This window comes from Protopterus annectens, chromosome 2.part2, assembly GCF_019279795.1.
Source record: "Protopterus annectens isolate FY-2018-M chromosome 2.part2, PAN1.0, whole genome shotgun sequence".
NCBI classification, from domain to species: domain Eukaryota; kingdom Metazoa; phylum Chordata; order Ceratodontiformes; family Protopteridae; genus Protopterus; species Protopterus annectens.
In genome coordinates, this window is record NC_056730.1 from 1133508945 (window position 1) to 1133529682 (window position 20738).

The 20738-nt window shown below is 37.4% G+C and overlaps 1 protein-coding gene across 6 annotated transcripts in view; it reads right to left on the reverse strand.

The window, feature by feature from the left end:
• Positions 1-20738, reverse strand: part of TRPM3 (transient receptor potential cation channel subfamily M member 3) — a 2946644-nt gene that overhangs the window by 242279 nt on the left and 2683627 nt on the right. For all 6 annotated transcript variants that reach the window (XM_044064372.1, XM_044064373.1, XM_044064374.1 and 3 more), the window contains one exon: positions 19490-19618. In XM_044064372.1, coding sequence (XP_043920307.1) covers positions 19490-19618 — 129 coding nt within the window. The remainder of the gene's footprint in view (positions 1-19489; positions 19619-20738) is intronic.

The window sequence follows — 20738 nt, forward strand, 5'->3', positions numbered from 1 at the left end:
GATAGCACTTATCATGTGCAGAGCTGATTCTTGTGAAGGGAAGTGAAATAAATTCTGGCCAGTTTGTTATTGTTATATACACTGCAGATCTCCATCTCTCACACACATATAAGTCATAACAATGAACATTTTACACTGATTTCAACAAAGTCCGTGCATTGTATAACAATGCTCATGAAAAGCCATATCAGAGACTATTTAACTGTAACCAAACAACAGCAGGGGTATGTCATTTTTATCCACAGATACCTCCATACTCATTATTTACTGCCATTTTATTGACTGTGCACACTCCATATGTCTGATTGTGATAAAACATAAATAGCCACAGTAAAGTATTCCAACTTGCTTCATCTGACACATTGTACTTGGGGTGGCTACCTCCTTTAACCCACCATAACTATACTTCTGTGTACAAGCAGTGTTTGGACTCAAAGAGAAGTTTCCAGTGGGAATGGGTGTGCATCAGGGTTCAGATCTGAGCCCCCTGCTGCCCGTACCGTCGAGGGCTACATTTGCAAACAGGTTGGGGGGTCAGATCAATCAAGCTACTGTGTTCAGACATTATAAGCAAACTACGAATATGAACTTCAGCAAATGATAAGGAAATGTAATGCAAAACAGGAGGTACATGGGATGAAACTGAGCATAGACAAAACAGTTGTCAGGCAAAAGATGAGGGAAATCAGGAGAAGCCTGAAATTGACGAACAAAGGAAATAGTGTAACAGGCTAACAACTTCAAGTACATGGGGGTGGATGAGAAGAAGTGAATTCAGAATGAGGAGGTGCTACAGCCAACTGACACAAAGTGTCAGAAGAAGTGTATGACAGAAGAACGAGAAACTGAAAAGTAAGGCATACAAAATCTTTGATGAGAACAATACTTCTGAGTGGCATAACAACCTAAGCAGTGAAGGCACAGCTAGAGGTAATGGAAATAAAGTAGAATGTACACTGTGGGTCAGATGGAGGGATTATGACATCTAAACAGAAACCAAAAAAGGTTAAATCACAGAAAAAGAGGAGGTCAATAAGAACAAATTATGATGGTTCAGGCTTATGTGCAGGAAAGCAGGAAAAAAATTTGGTGGATATTTTGAATGTGAGAGACAGGAAGAAGGCAAGAAGAAAAGTACAGGTGTAAATAAACTTACCATAACAGTAGATGGTCAAATGACCACTGATAGTTGTATGGGTTATATCCTGCTTCCAAAAAATCACAGGTTTGAGCAACAAGGCTTTCAGAGTATTCAAACCAACTGAAAGGGGGATGCTAGGCCCTGAGAGGACATAAGCAGGAGTAAAAATATATACATAGATACACATGCTGGCATACTCCAAAAACAAAATGCTGGAGGGAGAGAGTGGCAACTGCAGCAATGATCATTCAAACTTCTACTGTTATGGCAAGTATACTTACACAACTGTACTATGTTCATCATACTGATCACTGCTATACTAGCCATAGCTATGTGAGTAAATTATCCTAAATCAGTACATTTAGGAGTTGGAAGACGAAGGATCCAGGAGCCCATAGAGAATGGTCCTTGCAAAGCCTGATGTTGGCCTAGAGAAAGAATCAAGCTGGTAGCACTTTGTAAAATATGTACTGAGGACCAAGTTGCTGTTTCTAGAATACTTCTAGAATCTAGCTCTTTCCAAAAAAGCCATAGATGAAACCAAGGCCTGTAAGGGTGGCCCTTGACCTGTCCTGGAATAGTTTTCTTGTGGAAAGAATAACAAATGATAATAGCCTGAGACAACCATTTGGAAACAGACTGCTTTTACAAAGCTTGTCCATTCTTCTTACACAAGAAATGGATTTACAGATCTGAAAGATTTTGCTCTGTCAGGATAGTACTAGAGTTGACTGTGGACATCCAAGTTATGGATTATCTTTTCTCCCTCATTTTTAGGTTCAGGAAAAAAAACAGGGAGATAGTTTGGATTAAAGTAAACTCAGATACCACTTTAGGCATAAAAGAAGGATCAGTTCTCAAAGAAACCCCATCTCTAAGAAAAATGAGATATGGTTAACTCGGTTCCACTTGAAACCATCGAATGTTCAGAACATCGAAGTTCTAATCATCGAGACCAGAACATCGATGTTCAGAACATCGAAGGTTCAAAGTGGAAATGCCAGGTAAGTAAAAATGTTAACTTTTGGGTGTATATGCAGGGCAGCAAGGTGCCCTGCATGTTGTGTGTCTGTGCCATCTGAGTGTTGGCATTGCAGGTAGGGTACAGGAAATCTCCCGTTTAGCGCTACCGCATATAGTGGTAAACGGGAGATTTCCCTTACCCCACTGTAGTGCGATCTCGGAGTTGGAATATTAAAGTGGGAGGCTGTGGGGGGCACATCCCCCCACATGGGGGGTGCAGGGGGCAAAGCCCCCCTGCATAAAATAGTTGTTGAATGTTTATTTCTTTTTCTGTGGTTAACTTTAAACCTTCGATGTTCTGAACATCGATGTTCTGGTCTCAATGATTAGAACTTCGATGTTCTGAACATTCGATGGTTTCAAGTGGAACCGGTTAACTCACCATAAGAGCTTGCAGCTTCTTGTAGACGTCAGAGCAATCAGTAAAATCTTTTTCCATGTTAAAAAACACAAGTCAGCCTGAGTTGATTGAAAAAGTGTTAGCTTCTCTAACAGAAAATTAAAATTCCAAGCTTGTCTCTTCTGCAAAATCTCTTTCAAAAATATTTTGACATGAGAATGCATTGAAAGAGAAGGACCCATGGTCAGACATGCTGAAATAGCCAATAAATCAACCTTTATAGAGGAGTAAGAAAAGCCAAAGGACAGTAACTTGTACAAAACTTGTAAAACAAGAGAAACACCAGGCCTGAATGGCTGCTGGTTATGTTGTTAGCACTAACTAGAAAACCTTTTCCATTTGCTGATATATGATTTTCTAGTAGCAGGCTTTCTTGCTTCCATTAGTACCTGCTACATGTCCTCAGTAAACAGGTGCCTAAAGGGAATTAAGACCCTGTTATCAAGGCAGTAGGCTGAAGTTGAGTGGGATCAGGGCATATCAAACACCCTTGTTCTTGTGTAAGTAGATCCATTCTGTGAGAAAGCTTGTGGTAGTTGCCCCTGGCCATTTCCAAAAGAAGGGAGAACAACTGTTGCTGGGACCAGAAGGAAATCCCCACAATGACCTTGGGTATTTATTCTGAATATTTAGAAGTAACCTGGATATCAGTGTTGAGTGCAGAAGAAGTATACAGGAACAATCCTGTACAAGGAATCCCAGAGCAGAATTTTATCAGCTGATGGTTTAGAGAGGAAACAAAAAGGTCTACTTGAGGAACTCCCCATAGATTAATCAAATCTTGGAAGATCCCCTGATCTAGTTTCAATTTGTGAGGGTCTGCCTTTGTCCTGCCCAGCTTGTCTACCAAACAATTTTGCTTTGACAGGATGTAGGATGGCTGTAGAGTGAGATTGTGCTGTAAAGCTACATTTCAGGCTAACATGAGTAGTCTGCAAAGTGCTAAGACCTGGTTCCACCTTGCTTGTTGATGTACCACATGACTGTTGTATTGTCTGTAACAACTTGAAGTGGTCTAGGGGACCAAAACTGATTCAGAGAGTTGATGCCTTTATATGTATGTGCTTTTATCTGTCTTTGGTGTTCCAAACATCTTGCACTTTTATCTCACCCGAAACTCCTCCCCAAGTAAAGCCCTTAGTGTCTGTGGTGACTGTCTCTTTGGAGCAGGACAGAAGAAGGGGATACCTTGATTTAGGGATTTTTGTTGTCTCCAACAAGTGATTTCTGTTCTGACAAACCTAGAATTGGGATTTGAAAAGATAACAGGTGTTGGTACTATCATGAGAATCATACATGCCATGAGACTCATAATCGATAGGTATTCCTTTGCAGTGACTGAAGTCTGAGTGGAAAACCTTGGAAATAGATCTAAGTATAGATCTATTTTTTTTCAGTGGGAGAAAAGATATTTGAATTGAGGTGTTTAGTGGAAAACCCAATAACACAATCCTGTGTGAAGGAGTCAAAAATACTTTAGAGTGTTCTCTTGGAATCCCAGCTTAGGTAAGACATCTCTCACTCAAGTGAGAAATTACTGACTTTGAAAAAGACTCTGCAAAGATAAGCATGTCATCTAAATATGGAAAAATGTGGATACAGTGTAGCCTACTATGAGCTATAACTGGAACTAGACACTTTGTGAACACTCTTGGTGTAGTAGATAGTCCAAAGGGTAAGGAAGAAAGCTGATAGTGGGATATAGATACACAGAATCTTAAGAAACAGCTAACGTCTGGATGACAAGGGGTGTGATGATAAGCATCTTTTAAATCTAGTGTTACCAGGAAACTTAAATGAGGAAGAAGGGGTAATACGTTATGAAGTGACAACATTTTGAACTAGGAAACTATCACAAATCAATTTATGAAAGAAAGATCTAAAACTGGCCTCGAAGGATTTTCTTTCTTTGACACCCAAAAAATGATTGAATAAACAAACACTTTTCCATACCTGGGAAGGAGGAACTGGGTTTATCACTCCCTGAGACAACATGTATGGAAGAACAGGGGGAATAGAGGTGTCAAAGGAGAAATTTCCTCAAACTGCTATCTGTAACCTTGATGAATGATCTTCAGAAACTATTTGTCTGAAACTATCTGTTGCCAAAGAGAAATGTGAAGATTCAGATTTTCTGGAAGAGGAAAATGGTCTGACAGGGTGGGAGGAAGGTACAAGGTCTCTTAAATAGTCATTGTTATTTGATGGGCTGTCCCTGGTTTTGGAGGGTCCCTGTATTCCTTTTTCAATCCCCTTGTCATTTCTTCTTAAACGTCTGTTTACTAGTAGTTTGCTGAGACCATTTAATTTGTTTCTTGCCAAAATTTGATGAGGAGTTAGAGAATCCCTTAGAAAATTTGAAATAGGAGGGCTGAAAAGTCTGAGAGATTCCCCAAATTAGATTATCCCTCTCATTACACTTTTTGATAACCCCTGCAGCAGATGGACCAAAAGCTAAAGCATTAACCAGAGTAGTATTTAAAATCTCATTTTTCACATCATCTGGGAGGTTCTGAAACTGCAGCCAGGTAAACCTTCTCAAGACAGTACCATTGGTGATAGTCCTGAAAGACGTAGCAACAAAGTCATACAAACACTTTAAACAATATGTGGTTGACCTGTGAAATGGATGTAATTAAACAATTAAAAGTATATTTTCCTCACAAGAAAATGCGGACAAAACATTATTTATACTTTCACAATTAGTCAGCATAAACTTTAACATGTGAGCCTGACAACTCAAAATTCTGAAAATCAAATTTGCAGAAGCATAACCTTTTTTCTCATATTTATCCATTATTTCCCCTTCCTTGTCAGAAAGTGTAGGACTGGAATTAATAAAATGTTTAGCAGCAGTCGGATTAACTAAAGCTATGGCTGCTGGGCAGGGGCAGTAGGCTGACGGTGTCAGTGACACACATCCTCCACAGCTAATAGCACTGGAGGAATGGATGAGAGACCTGGAAATGACATCTGTAGCAGCTCATAATATTTTCTGAGGGACTGAGAAACCTCAGTTCTCTTTCACTGAAAACACTGGCACATTCCAGCAATAGTCGCACCAAAAAAAACCTCCCAAAGTGAGATCAGATATTGTGCTCTCCATTGAGTCTGAATCAGAAATTTGAGGAGAAAAAAATGCATCTGTCCTTTCACTTTCCTGTCCATATTCAGACTCTTGAAATCTCTTCAGAAAATGAGGCATCCCTATTTCTTTTTTTACCAGAAACCACTTTATAAGAAGGACCAATAGCCTGAATTAAGCCCTGAGTTAAATCTAGTAACCTACTCCTGTCTAGGAAAATTTGAGGAGAAGTAGATACATGTTTAGTTTTCTGTTTCTTTTTGACAAGAAAAATGGGGTCAACAGTATTGTTAATGGCAACAGCAGCTTCCACGGGGATGGGTGCAAAATTCTGAATAAAAGGAAAGCTTTTCCTGTACCATCTCCCAGGACCAACAAGAGTGGCTCTGCCTTGCACACTGAAGGTACCACAACAGTTGCAGACACTGTGGCTAACCTCTGGTCCATTGTGGCTGTAGATGCTAAACCATAGGGATCCAGGGTAAAAGATGAGTGGTCTGAGGAGCCTTTGGCCACAGCAGAGTCGCCCACCTGCAGATGAGGAAAACTGATAGCCTGTGTGGTGGCAAAGGCTGTCTGCTTAACTTTTTGATTTTAAAAATGGCTCCTGTAGCTTAAGACCTATTACAGCCTAACATAGCTTTCTTAAGCTACAGGAGCCATTTTTAAAATCCTTTTGGTGTAGCTGCTTGTCTCTTTGGATGTAGTGCTCATACCTAAGGAATATGTGTGACTTTGTTAAAGTATTCTATAACAAATTATTATTTAAAGACCAGTTAGAATTTGAAACCGTTTTAGCCAAGTTATTGGGTGAAAGGAGTTTTAAAGTAATTCTAGAATGATCTGAGAAGTATCTTGGTTCAGCCTGGTATTTCCTTCCACCAGTGACTCTGAAATAAGGAAGAAGTCTATTCTAGACCAGGTATTGTGTCATTTAGAGAAGTAAGTGTATATACCTTTCCTCTCCTGCCCTTCACCAAAAGAAATAGGATCAATCAGGCATACGTCAGTCATTAGTTCACCTAAGCCTGTTGACACTTGCATATTTTGGGATAAGGAGTTGCTAGTGTGATCTATCCCCGGATCAATGATCGAATTCCAGTTTCCACCCAATATAAGTTCACGGTCAGGAAAGTTTCGTAAAATATTGTGGATTTCTAAAATAAAATCCTGTTGTCTCTGACAGGGACCATACACATTGAGTAAAAGAGTTTGTTTTTTATTAAAAGGGTTAGCAGTTATAAAATAACACCATCTGCCCTTCTCATCTGAACATTGGTTTAGGATTGTTGTCTGAAACGATTTTTTAATAATAATAGCTACCCCTTTTGACCTTGAGTTGTCCCTAGCTGCAATTATTTCTTTAATCCATTTTTTATTTGAAATTCCCTTCCAGTCCTCACTCATCACGTGTGTCTCCTGTAAAAAACATATGTGTGCATCACATTTAAAAATTAGATGCATCAGTAGATTTCTCTTATCTTTATCCTGCAACCCCCTCACATTACAGGAGTCTATGATCCACATTCCCAAATAATGATTAATGAGGCAATTGTTATTGTTAAGGAAATATGATATTTTCCGATTACAAGGTTCCAAAAGAAAGGAAAAATCATACTAACTATAAGAATGGGAAATAGAAATACATAAAGTAGCATATTCACAGTAGCCCTATTACACTCTTCCAACAGCAACCCTGTGCCTACCCACTTATCCCGACTAAAAGAAAGAGTGTGATGAAATACAGTTACACAAGCACATATATTGAGATGATTATCATATTGAGAGGTTGTGTAACCTAAGAGTAAAGTTATCACCAATATTTTAAACCTTTTAAGCAATCTAAAACATATATACAATAGCGCTACGATTCCTAGAGTCATCATCCTTACCCTTCTACCAATATTCCTATCCTCTCCTATAAGAAAAACTCAAAAAGGTATGGTGCTAGAAAAACCATCACATTAAATCACTAAATACAGACATTTCAGTTAGATGCCAGTTAGTGGTAATACAGTGACTGCAGAAAAGAAAGGAACTTTAGCAGGAGACATATTTACAGTTGTGTATCAAAGACGTATAAACAAGATATAATATAAACAAATAACTTGCTATATTAGCATATAGGATATAAAACAATACATTAAGCAGGCTTGATCAAAAAGCTTTCTAACCCCTTAAACATTCAAGATATCCTTCACTGTTAAAACATTATGATTCTTCAAGCTGCTATGTAAATAATACTCATTTATCCTTTAGATTTAACATAACAACTTTTAATAGAAACAGAGGCATCATATTAGGATAAATATCTTCTTTGTTTTGATACTGAACACCTTGCTTAAGCATAAGATCCAAAAACTTCCATATGAATGTATATGTGTGCATGTAAGCATGCATGCATGTATGACAAACCGGGAGCCCTTACCTTGAAAACAAAATATGATTATAACTTACAAGAAGGCTGCAGTACTACTGAAGGCTTATGTTACAATTCATGGAGCTAGATCGCAAGCTGCAACCCAGTTGAGTATGTTTACTTAGTTGCTAATGTATCCCACAAACAACATTGCTAGAGCCTTTTGTGAAAATTTAAGCAACATCCGTAATATTATATATCTATATGTATATATATATATATGTATATATATATATATATATATATATATATATATATATATATATATATATATATATATATATATATATATATATATATATATATATAAGAGGAACATTGTAAACTGAGAAAAAGTCTTTACATGCAGGGGTACTGTCTTCATTTTGTGCTGTTTATGCAGTTTAAGTAGTTATATATTTTTCTTATTTTTGGCAACAGACAGTACATGAAATTTTCTACCTGCTCCCATAATTAAGCTTGACATAGTATGTACTATTGCCCTTATGTATACCTCTTGACAGTCATTTACTTAAATAGCCATTATAGTTCCTTAAAAACGGGGTGGGTTCACTACCAAAGTACCATCCAGTTGTTGAAAAGATGAAAAAAGAAACTCACATTGCTCAATCCAAAGCTACAGCTTAAACCTGCATCTGTGTAGGCTACAACCTTTAGATCCAGACCATCCGCAATCTTGATTTGGCCATTTGGAATTGGGTTATCTCATTTTGATCATGAACACAGCCATTTGAGCATTTATTTCAGTCCATAAGAAGACGTATGGGTGGAAGCGCACAGTTTTATCTCAAAATCCATCCTACCATTCAATGGAAACCAGAAGATACTTTCCTAGAGGGGATACTTCCTGTCTGATGTGCACTTCCGGGTCCGTTAGATGAGGTTTACACTTTTATAAAATTAAAAGCGTTAAAACTTTAGTATTTTATAAAAAGGGATTTTATAGCAACAGAAATAGCATATGAGGTCAGCGACAACCTCCAATGGGGAAAACAAAGCATTTTCTTTTTTGCGAGAGAGTTAAGCTTCAGGAGCTTTTCCAAAACATTTCAGAAAAATGACTTTGGCATCTTTAGATGAGTCTGCAGTATATTTACTATCATTACATGTAAAACTTAGGGTATTTGGATACCGCATTTGGAATTTAATATTTCTTTTGATGAGATCAGCGCAAAAAGGGGAGAGTTTTTGGCACTTTTCTTTAATGGCTACTGGGAGATTCTGCGATACAGTTATTTTATGGCCATTCCAGGAAATTAATTTTTGTTTTCTAGCTGCCAATAGAATTCTCTGAACATCTTGAAAATTCAGCAGTTTAACGTAGATTTGTCTCGGAGCATTTGACAGTTGTTTAGTGTGTAAAGCACAATGAGCTCTCTCAATTATAATGTTGTTGTCATGTGCACCAGGTTTTAATATAAAATTAAACAACTGAAGCACTGTCTCAATCAGGTGGTTGGTGGCATATGATTCAGGTAGACCTCTTACTATAATATTGTTTCTTCTGCTCCTGGCTTTTAAAGCAAGGATTTTTTGTTGGATTTCAGTTAGAGTGGTATTTTTGGTGCTTAAATCTTCTTTTAGTAACTCAATCTGCATCTCATTATTTTTGGTGGTTTGTTCAGTTTGTTCCATACGTTCTATAGCCTGATTCAGTTTATTGCCAAAGCCGGAAAGATGTTCAGAGAACAAACGGCCAGCTGTAATGGTAACAAGGCTTCCTTAAGATCTTCCATGTTGATGTTGGCCTCCAGCTTCTGTTTAGCACTGGATTTTGAAGTATCTATCTGTTTACTTTTCTGCCTTTTAGAAAGGGTTTCTTTCTCAGGGGAAACTACTGCAGGCAGTTTAGTTTTGCTGGTTTGTGTCTCCATGATTTCGGATTCCTTTGACATATTTTGGCAGTAGTAACAGTTTATAATCACCTCCAACTTGTGTTGTGCCTATTCAGGCCTAGAGTATACATGTGAAAGTAGCTCTCTGGAATGCTTGACATTTAGTAATAGAATATACACTCACAAAATATATCCAGGAAACCTCAAAATCAATGTAGACATATTGCAGAGGTGAGAGCAGCTAGAATCTAGCTTTTGGTTGTAGATGGATGGTTAAAAGCCCAAAAATATTTTAGTTAGATAGAAGCCTCATGGAAAGAGTTTTTACAGGACGTCCACCATCTTGGAATTCTAACACAGTGTTTTTACAAAGGAATACTCACAGTACATGATAAATAAATTGCTTGTATGAAATTTAATAAAATAAAAGTATGCATTTATAAGTTTTCTGAAAATATAAAAATATATAATGTGCTTAGTTTAGACATGCAGAATTGTGGTTGTTCATAATTTATATCAAATTAAACTATACTTTATAGTTAAACACTTTCAAACTGGAGGCAATACAAGCATTTTAATTCCAGATTTTGTTTGCTTTATGCTGTATTTCTTGATTTATGGTACACATACCTATACAGGATTTTGAAAAAAAAAACATAATTTAATTGAAAACAGTTGATTCAAAGTTGTGGTGTAAAGTAGTCACATAAGGCAACAACTATTTCATAATAATTAGTAATATAACACAGGTTCTACTGAAAGCGGAAACAGAATGTACCAACTAATTAATAATAATAATAATAATAATAATAATAATTTATTTATTTATTTATTGATTGATTGATTGACATGTGATTACCGGGAAAGTCTGACTGAGTAGAAGCCCATTTTCAGCAGAGGCCTAGGGAGAAAAGATTCAAAATACTGCAAAACATTTTAAAAATAATAATTTTACAGTCTTTAAAAATAATACAAAAATCATATAGACTTAATTATACCAAAGTATAAGTTCATAGTTTCATATGTGATTACTAGGCTAATGGCACAAGTGCCTTTGCAAACCTTGCCAATAATACCCAGGATATGAAAACATTATATCTTAATTTCCCAGATATAGGATGGGGTGGTATCAGGGCAGTGGGTCTTTCAGTGTTGGAGCCCTGAGTCATTTTACAGACTGCCTGTGTTCATAAGGGACATGGGCAGTATCCCAAGAGTGAATTTACTGCTTCCCATCCATTTATCCAAATTCTTTTTAAACAAAGAGAGTGAAGGACAGGCTTTGTTTTATGAAGACAGGAAGTTTATTCCATAGGCAATGTAGCCTTTGAGATAGGAATGTGTCTCTCTAGCAAGTTCTGTTAGAGTCACAAATAAGGTTCATATCCATGGAACATGTAGCCCTTGCAAAATTTTTCTTGTGAATATGCAACATTTTTATCAGGGCTGGATCAGAGAATGTCTTCTAGGTCTGGCATAAGTCCCTCTCAATAAACAATATGAAATGGAGTAATTTTAGTTGGTCTGCATAAGAAGTGCGTCTTACATTATGTATTTTTTAGACTCAATTATGAGCCTGATGAGGGATGAGTACAATGGCACTATGATTTCCTTTGAACTTGATGCCATGTCTTTAATTATAAGTTGAGATACACAGAAGGATTTCCTCACTATTATAGCTACCTGGTGGTCAAAGTTTAGATTACTATCGATCTGTGTTCCTAGGTCCCACATCTCTGGGTCCACTTTTAGGGGTGTACTATCAATAACATTATTTGTAGGGATAGCTGATTTACCAAGGGGTTTGATTACGTATGTTTTAGCATTTCATCTTAGACGATGGTTTTGGCACCAGTCTTTTGACATTTTTAGGCCAGTTTGTAGTATGTCAGCATTGTTTGGGGATTCAGTGATTGTTCCCAGCTTACAATCGTCAGTGAACTTGGTATGACAGAGGCCCCCAACATTGGCATTCACTTCAGAGAAGTATATACTAAACAGGAGGGGTCCCAACACTGAGCCCTGTGGGGCACTGCTTTTAACATGTTTCTTAGCGGAAATGGATTAACCTATATGGACAACATGCATCCTGTCAGCGAGCCCAATGGCTATCCATCTGACAATGTATGGGTTTATGCCTAACTAAATAAGTGTATCTATGATCTCTGAGTGCGGGATTCTGTCGAAAGCTTTAGCCAGGTCTAGATAAGTGATGTGTACTGTTTTACTCTCATCCATGGCCCTGGTGACTTCAGATTGAGCAGGCAAGACCTCACTTTGACAAAGTCAAACTGGGTCCAGTCCAGTTCCTATGTTGTTATTGATCAGGTCCATGATAATTCTCTGCATGGCCTTGCAGATAAGAGTGGTCAAGCTTATGGGTCTCTAGTTCCCTGCCCCCCTTGTGCAAAGGGACAACAGTTGTAGTCCTCCATTCTTCTGGGTCAAAGCCTGTACAGAGGCTGTGGTTAAAGAAGGTTTCTAGTGGCCCTGATAGATTCTGTTTTAAGATATTTAAGAAGTATCCTGGAATGTTGTCAGGACCCATGGAGGCTGTGTTTTTGGCTTTTGCAAGTGGAGTAAGGACCTGTTCCATCATAATGATGGGTAGGGTATGATTGTATGTATTTCTCTGGGTGTGGTAAGAGGTGATGGGGTAGAAGAAGACATAGTATTAAAGTTAGACATAATATGAAAACATTGATTAAGAACAAATACAAGTTATATGGCTATGATTTAATAGTTTGACAAATTTTAGCCAGTTTACAGAGAAATTAAAGGTGAGTTAGTATAATACAAACAGGAATTGTAATGTGAAGTGTGAGAAAAGCAGCCTTATGGTATATATAGAAAGACAGCCGGAGGAGAGAAATTGAAGTAAGGAAGTGAGTGAAGAAGGGACAGTAAGGATATGTATGTATGAATAGGTATTTGTCCACATTTAGGGATATAGTTTAGCCTGGTGTTGAGCAAGCAATGAGCCAGCTTATATCATAATATTACACAGATAAATAATGACACTAATGCCATTAAAATCTCTCTGGAGTACAATGTGGAATATGATGCATTACTCTGCTTCATTCATATCCACTGACAGCACTCTGCTTGCTTTAATTAGTGATTTTGCTGAAACAAACATTGAGAACACCTTCTAACACATGGCTGCAGTAACAGCAATATACATTACTACTGACAAGACTATGCATCTTTCTTCGAGCTTCATGCAATGTGCACACAAGACTACTTCACAAAAAACAGTGTCTGCTGCATGTGCCTGCTCCTTTCTCCCTCTCTCTACATCTCTCTTCCTCTATGTGTATTTATATATATGTGGGCATGTGTGTGTGTGTGTGTGTGTGTGTGTGTGTGTGTGTGTGTGTGTGTGTGTGTGTGTGTGTGTGTGTGTATGTATAGAGGGAGGGGGAGCGAGAGACAGAAAGAGCTAAAGAACTCATCTGTATACATTTATATATTTACGCATGCATGGAAGGCATGGGAGGCAAATTCGCCATCTTGTGGACAGCAGTTCAAACTGCATTTTCTTCTGCTGATGTTTCTCACTGCCTTTGTTTCTGCCACTACCTCTTAATGTGTCTATTTTTTCCCCATGCAAGTTGATGGAGATGTTCAAGTTAATAATGACAGTCAGAAGACAGCATAGATGTACTGCTTAACATATTTTTTATTTCATCTAACTGCACAGAGTATAATGTTACAAGTTAAGTTGTGCACTGGACTGCAAATTGGCAATTCAGCAGATTCCAAGTTATGAAAGCTGTGGTACCCTCTCTGTATGTAAATTTATAACTAGTGGGATAACACAGGGATCATTGCTGGGTCTTCTACTTTAGTATTTATTTTGCAGACATCCAAACCAATATCCCAGAGGTGTGGTTGACAAAGTTCGCTAATGACTGCAAGCTGATTACTATTTTGTTTGTTCATTCAGTGATATTAAACAACTCCAGAAAGGGCTAGAATATGTACATACTTGGTATACTGAAGACTGTCTCAAGCTAAATGTAAAAAAGTTCAGCACAGAAGTGTTTGGCAACAAAGCTGCTCCTAACCCGTATGTTGTAAGTTGCACCCCCTCCTTCCAGTCAGACCAATTATCTAGTACAATACCCCCTTTAATACATACAGACCTGAGCATATCACTAAACTGGAAAGGCCCCAATGATTTCTAACAAAGAATATTAAAGGTATTAAATTGTTCAACCATCACAATAGGTTATTGTGGTTCTTCTGATGCTCAGTAAGCTGTGGCTGCTTAAAGGTGACTTATGTCTTCCCTTTTGAGCTCTTATCCTCTTACTTTGTTGCAAAATCAACAGCTCAATAAACAATCACACTAGGACTTAAATCCAATAAATGCAACTCATTGAAGGAATAGGTTTGTAATGAAACGTACTCCCACAACCTATGGAATAAGTTACCATTACAGGTCACATAAATTAATACTTAAGCAACTTGTAAGTCTTGATGGGAAAAGCACAAATTTACCCCAGGTTATAATATACAGCCTACATGATTTAGGAGGTGAGCACTAATAAGTGCTTGTAAAGGTTGGCAGGAACATTCAAGGGTATTAACTTAAAGGTGTATATGGCTAGACCTTAAGTTTTCCATGGTCGCTGTCCTAGTATTATCCCTATATTCCAATGTGCACCAGATTCAACTCCCTGGTGTTGAACGTCCTGACCAGTTTTCCATAGAAAGCAATTGCAAGTGCAGTTTTCAAGTATGCATCTGTAGTCAGCAATTCCTTTATTTTAGGAATTTTACCCTTTCCTCTTGTTTGTGTGACTATGCTGATTGTATATTCTTGACCACTTACAGGGGAGTTAGTTTTTCATCAGGTTGAGTTTCAATAAGTCAATTTCAGCAGGCTGGAACCTTGTCATATTAGAACTCAACAATTCATACTGGAAGCTTTTGGAAGGCCAAGAACCAAAGTTTTAGGGGAGCAGTTTTTTTATTTCTTTTTTTTTGTTTGAGTTGAGCAATTATTTGTTTATATATAATGATAAAAGGAGTACTCACTGAGGAGAGAAGTCTATTAAACATAATACTGTCAAGTGGGAACCACAGGTTAGCATGATCTATAGAAATGTTTCAAAAGCACATATACTGAGACTGTTGCAAGCAAGCTGTCAAAGAAGAAAGCCGAAAATTTAGTTGCAGAAGACGTTAGTGTTCTAAAAGTATGGGAATGGACTACTCTGACTGTCTCGGCTTGAGTCACCAAGCAACAACTGCCCAGCCAAAATGCAAATGGTCAGACGGATCCAAGTGCCAAAATCATACCTACTCTCAACTCTCCAGATTGTTGCATAAAGTCCAGATTTTTGTTCATATTTTTGGTTTGTTCCTTATTAATTTTGTGGTTATCTGGCAGATAGTTAAAGAACTCACTAAATAATGACATACATTTGAGTTTCAGACTTCATATCTTTCAGAAAATGTATGCTAAAGCAGCAAAAACTGTTATTCTAATAACTTTCTAAGTTTGTAAGAACATGTCCCTGATTTTGGGCTTTTGCTTCCTCGTTATTTTTTGCTTTGTCCAGAGTTCTTTCACTTAGAGGTTGACAGGTATAGCCTAAATGGATCAAGTATCTCATCTGTTTTCTAAAGACATTTGGTTCTGTTGGTGTGGAATCAGTGTGAGTATTTAAAATTCACTGTGAGCACAGTACAGTCATCTCCTTTCTGTACTTCAGCTAATTGATAAAACTAAGACTGGCCAAAGAGAAGTAAAAGGCAAGCTATGACATGGCTTTGGGGTAGGAACAACTCACCACCTTATCTGTATAGGCTGTACTGCAATTCCCTAAATAAGGTGTGTCACAGACCTTACAAATGAAGGATGTATGAATTCAAAATTCAACTTTCAATACAAGAAACATAGGAAGTAATATCAAAATACACCAAATCTATCATTATCTGCTATGAAAGGCATTGTTTATTTCTACATAAAGGAACATTTTATCCATGCTGCCAGAGAGATAATAAAAAAGGGCTGCAAAATATTCTCCGATACTGTGTACCTGTTGATATTTTTCTGTTCAGGCACAGCATCCTGAGACAGGTAATCAGAATGAAGATAAACTTTTAATCTAGGTGGCCCAGCCTTACTGGTTGTATTGTTTCTTTCTAATGTTTGAATGAAAGCTATAACCTCATTCAAAAATAACTGTTCATAAGTACATATATTTAAAAACACATTACTGCACTCCTCTTTATACTACCAGTATAACCAAATACAGTTCCCTTTGACAAAGTTTATTTCTGCTTCAGCACACTTGGTTAAGAATAATCATTTTTAGAAACAAACACCATTCTGAATCTTGTCTTTTTTCTACCCGCCACTATTGTCTCCACAGTGACTGAACACTAATAACTGCAGAATGGAAAGCCATTAATATTTAAAAATGTGCATGGTGACAAGACACAGTAATCAGCATGCCCACTGTAAATTCAGTCTTAATACATTTTGCCATCTGTAGCTTTTCAAAAAACATGTCTGCCATATTCTGTATGCAACTAACTGGAGGAAAAAAATGCAACTTTCAACTGGATGGAAGAAAAACTTTCACCATCCCCGAAGACAAACATAACAACTGAAATATAAAATGAATTCACATAATCTTTTAAGAAATAATTCAAACTCACCATTGGGAAAAAAGGAGACTGCAAGTATCCTCACATAAAGAACAGAATATATTCACTCTTGAATCTTAGCATATACATGTCCCAAGCTCATGCCACACATTAGAAAGCTTTAAAAAGATAACCAATTTCTTTTTTTTTTTTTTGATAGTGGCTATGTATAAATATCAATAATCTTCTCCTATGTGTAGATAATACAACGAGCCTGGCACCTACGTCCCTTATGGACAGAGGTAGCTTATAAATGCCTGGTCCTCAATGACCTATTTGGATGCAGGACATCATTATTCTTCTAAGAAAACTTGGCCAGGCTTAGAAAGACCCCTTGGGTCATTAGCATAGTAACAGTCTATGAATCTATACTGGATTTACTCATCTCTGGGTTTATGTGATCACTCAAGCTTTGCCATCATGATCAAACCATGTAAACAATGGGTAAATCTTTCATTACCCACACCCAGTCTTGATTTATTACTTAAAACAATAATTTCTTCTACCTTGTACATGCCAGTCTTAGTGTGCACAAAATACTTTTTCCTTCATATTTGTTTATTTAACAGGTCATGAACAATTTCCTGATTTCATCTGTGTGGTTTGTTCCTCCCTTGTTCCCTATCCATATGTAGCTGCAGTGCTATATTTTATACTGTTATCAGTATTGCTGTTTTTACATATCAAACATTTGACATGTTTTTAAAAAATGTTTATAGAACTCAGTAATTGTGTTAGTCTCTTAAACATTCGCAAACATTACTCAGTTGTATTGCCTATAGCATCTTGTTACCACCTTACCATTTTTATTTCATTTCAGTCTTAGTAGGTTGCTAGTGACTCGATTTTTCACCAAAAACAGTACATTCAACCATATGTAAATACCCTACCCATACGTAATTGTTTTACAGCTTGCTTGGTTAATAACTTTATTTCATGATTGACTGAGTTTTACTAATGCCCTTATAGTTTTAAGGATCACACAGACTCACATGTTGCAGAGGTCTGTCTTGACCATCCTGTCTCATTCCTTCCCTCTCACGCTGCTTGACTGATTACTTTATTCATTCCCATCCGGATGGTTAAAAACCTTTGATTCAGCCTGCGCCATTGGCATAGAGATTTCAACCTAGCCTATGATAAAGATGGCTGGGAGAACAGAACGTATGCTATGTATGCATGTATGTACATATACATACATAAAAAACCTGTAAGCTTTCCATAAAGAGAAAGGACTTCTCTTATATGGTGACAGCAGTACTGTGCTCTGAGATGAAAGAATTAAAGAAAGAAAAGTGGGATAACTGCCTATCATGATGCAACACCCTTTATAAAGGTTTGTTTTCTGTTTGGATCCTCCAGTCTAATGCCCTACAGATATAGAGACAAGTAAATAACTAGATTGTTAGCTAGATAGACAGACAGACAGGCAGATAGACAGGCAGATGGCCAGACAGTGCACATGTATTATTTGTTAACTGGGTTTGTGGGCTGGCGCAAAGAACCTTTTCAGCCTTGACTGGATCAAGGAGATGCAATCTGTGTAGAAGAATGAGCAGCAATTACAAAGAATAAAATATATCAATACAAAGGTTATTTAAATAAAGCGAAGAACAAATAGCAAAGCAAAAATAGTTCATAGGTTAGCTGCCATTGTGGCCCATTTTAAGCCTAGACAATTATCCCATGCGAGAATCAAACCCTGCACCTTATGTTCATAATGGAAGCACCTTAACCATTCTGCCAGCCTCCCACCACTAAATGATAGCAGTGCACGGGATTTTACAAAATCAGTTCAGAAATGTTAGACAATCAGCAACCCACAGACAAATTTATTTAACAAGCAGGAATAAATGCATTATATTTAACTTGTCAAAAATATTTTCAAGAAAAGCCAAGGCTGGTTAAGAGCAGGAAAGTGTTTGCTTTGTGTTAGCAGAGTTGTGAAGATGTTTAGATAAGAGTTGTTTTTGTACTCCACTAGGGATTCAATAAATGTTATTTCTGAAGGCAGTTTTATTTCTGTAATGCAAGACCTAATTTGGAGAAAACACATTCACCTATGGTTGTTTTAAAAGGGAGCCTAGTCAGGGTGGTGAAACCTTCTTGGTACTTTTGAAGTGAGTATGCCTGATATCCCTAATGGGGAGCAGTTTTCTTAATGGGGAACAGTATCCTTCTTTCAGTACTGTGCATAACGGTGCCAGTTAGGTAGTATGACCTTTCAGAAACTGGTAACTACCTAGGTTTATGTAACAGTGATCAACAGTGAGAGTGTGAGCTGGCCAGCAGTGCACATCTGCATGTTTTATTTTCAGTAATCTGAAATCTGAGTATATTATAGGTGGAAAGTCAGAATGAGCCCATATCCGAGCTTGGACAGTAGTGCAGTTTTGGCCAAAGCTATTCTAGCCATTAGGGACAGCAGGCAGGAGATCTTGTAGCATTCAATGCTAGCTTGGCAGTTCCCATCAGAAAAATGACTTGGGCATATATATGTGAATAATAACACATAAAAACACACATACATAAGCACAATGCAGATCAAATGAACACAGATTTTTTACTGAAGAAAATGTAGAAATGTTTCTTTTTGATACGGAGACATAATTTAGTATGCAATACAAAATATGTATATTTTTTTATTCTTCTGAAATAACATTTTGAAACTATATACTCTGAAACAAAAATAACATATTTTGCCTTCTAGAAACTTTGTTAACTCTAAGTTGTCATTACACAAAACAGTTTGGGTATGTATATACCTTGTTCCACAGTACAGCACATCTTCATAATGCTTTCTATGGTGCCAATGAATGCTTAAGCAGACTAATCTCTCTCTTTGTTACTCAGTCAAGAAAATGGAAGGCAATGGAATGAATCTGTATTATGATTATGAATTCTGCATCAAAAGAATTACCTCTCTCATCGTTTCTATTCCCTGGGTGAAAATGTAGGAGATGACAAACCACTCTTGCACAGATGGCCAGCGTTCCATCTTCACCAGTACCATATAGTTAAACAGCATAAGGTAACCCATATACGCCATCTGTGAGTAAGAGGAGAAATGCACATTAACAGGTAGTTTATAAAATACATCTGATGCTGCAGTTTCACAGGCATGCCCCACCAACCCAGTACATTCACACCAGTACAGCAGTGTCAGTGGACTATTGATGATACATTTACTGTAGGTAGGTGTATGGGACATGAAGTCACATGTCCAGAAAACAGATTTACACCATCTCAGCTCTTTTTGTGTATACTCAGTGATATGAGTTGTGAGAAATGTGTGCAACCCGCGGACTGAAAACAATGGCGAAAACATAAACATGCAAAATAACAAGGCCTCTACAAGACATGGATTTAGAATTCTTCTTCATTTACATCAGGGTTAAAGAACTCAAGAGAAACCTCAACAGGACTGACAAAGAGCCAGAGACCCTTCATGACCAGGTTCTTAATTGTGTGTGACTTTATTTGATACACAATCAATCTAGATATATTTAGCTGACAAGAAGGGCACCTAAGTGTAATCATTTAAGTATCTATTTTAGCTGCATCCACTGTTTCCCAGCTGCTGCTGATAAACTGCAGGACTAGTTGTATAATGTTTTAGTATTCTAAGCAGATAATGATTTTTTTTTTGCATACTTACTATATAGAACAGTTCATTCAGTACACTTCCTATAACAGTAGATTTTAGGGAAATGCTACTATGGAAATACATTTTATTAAAGAGACTTCTCACCACTGTGTGCTTGTGTGTGTGTGTGTGTGTGTGTGTGTGTGTGTGTGTGTGTGTGTGTGTGTGTGTGTGTGTGTGTGTGTGTGTGTGTGTGTGTGTGTGTGTGTGTGTGTGTGTATCTGCATGCATGCATGTATATATATATGGGATCTGTACAGATCCCCGAATGCACTTTCCACTGAAGCAGAAATCACCGAGCATACTTATCCCAAAGTGCAGTTCGGATAAGTATGCTTGTTGTGCCAGTCATACTATGGTGTGGATAAGGGAAAATTCACTTTTCCCCACTGTAGTGCAACCTCAGAGTGGGAGTATTAAAGTAGGGGGGTGTGGGGGGCACAGGGGCTTGCCCTGCATAGAAGTAAGTTTAATTTTTTTTTTGTTTTTTAAACATACTTTGGTAATAATGGATTTGGATAGA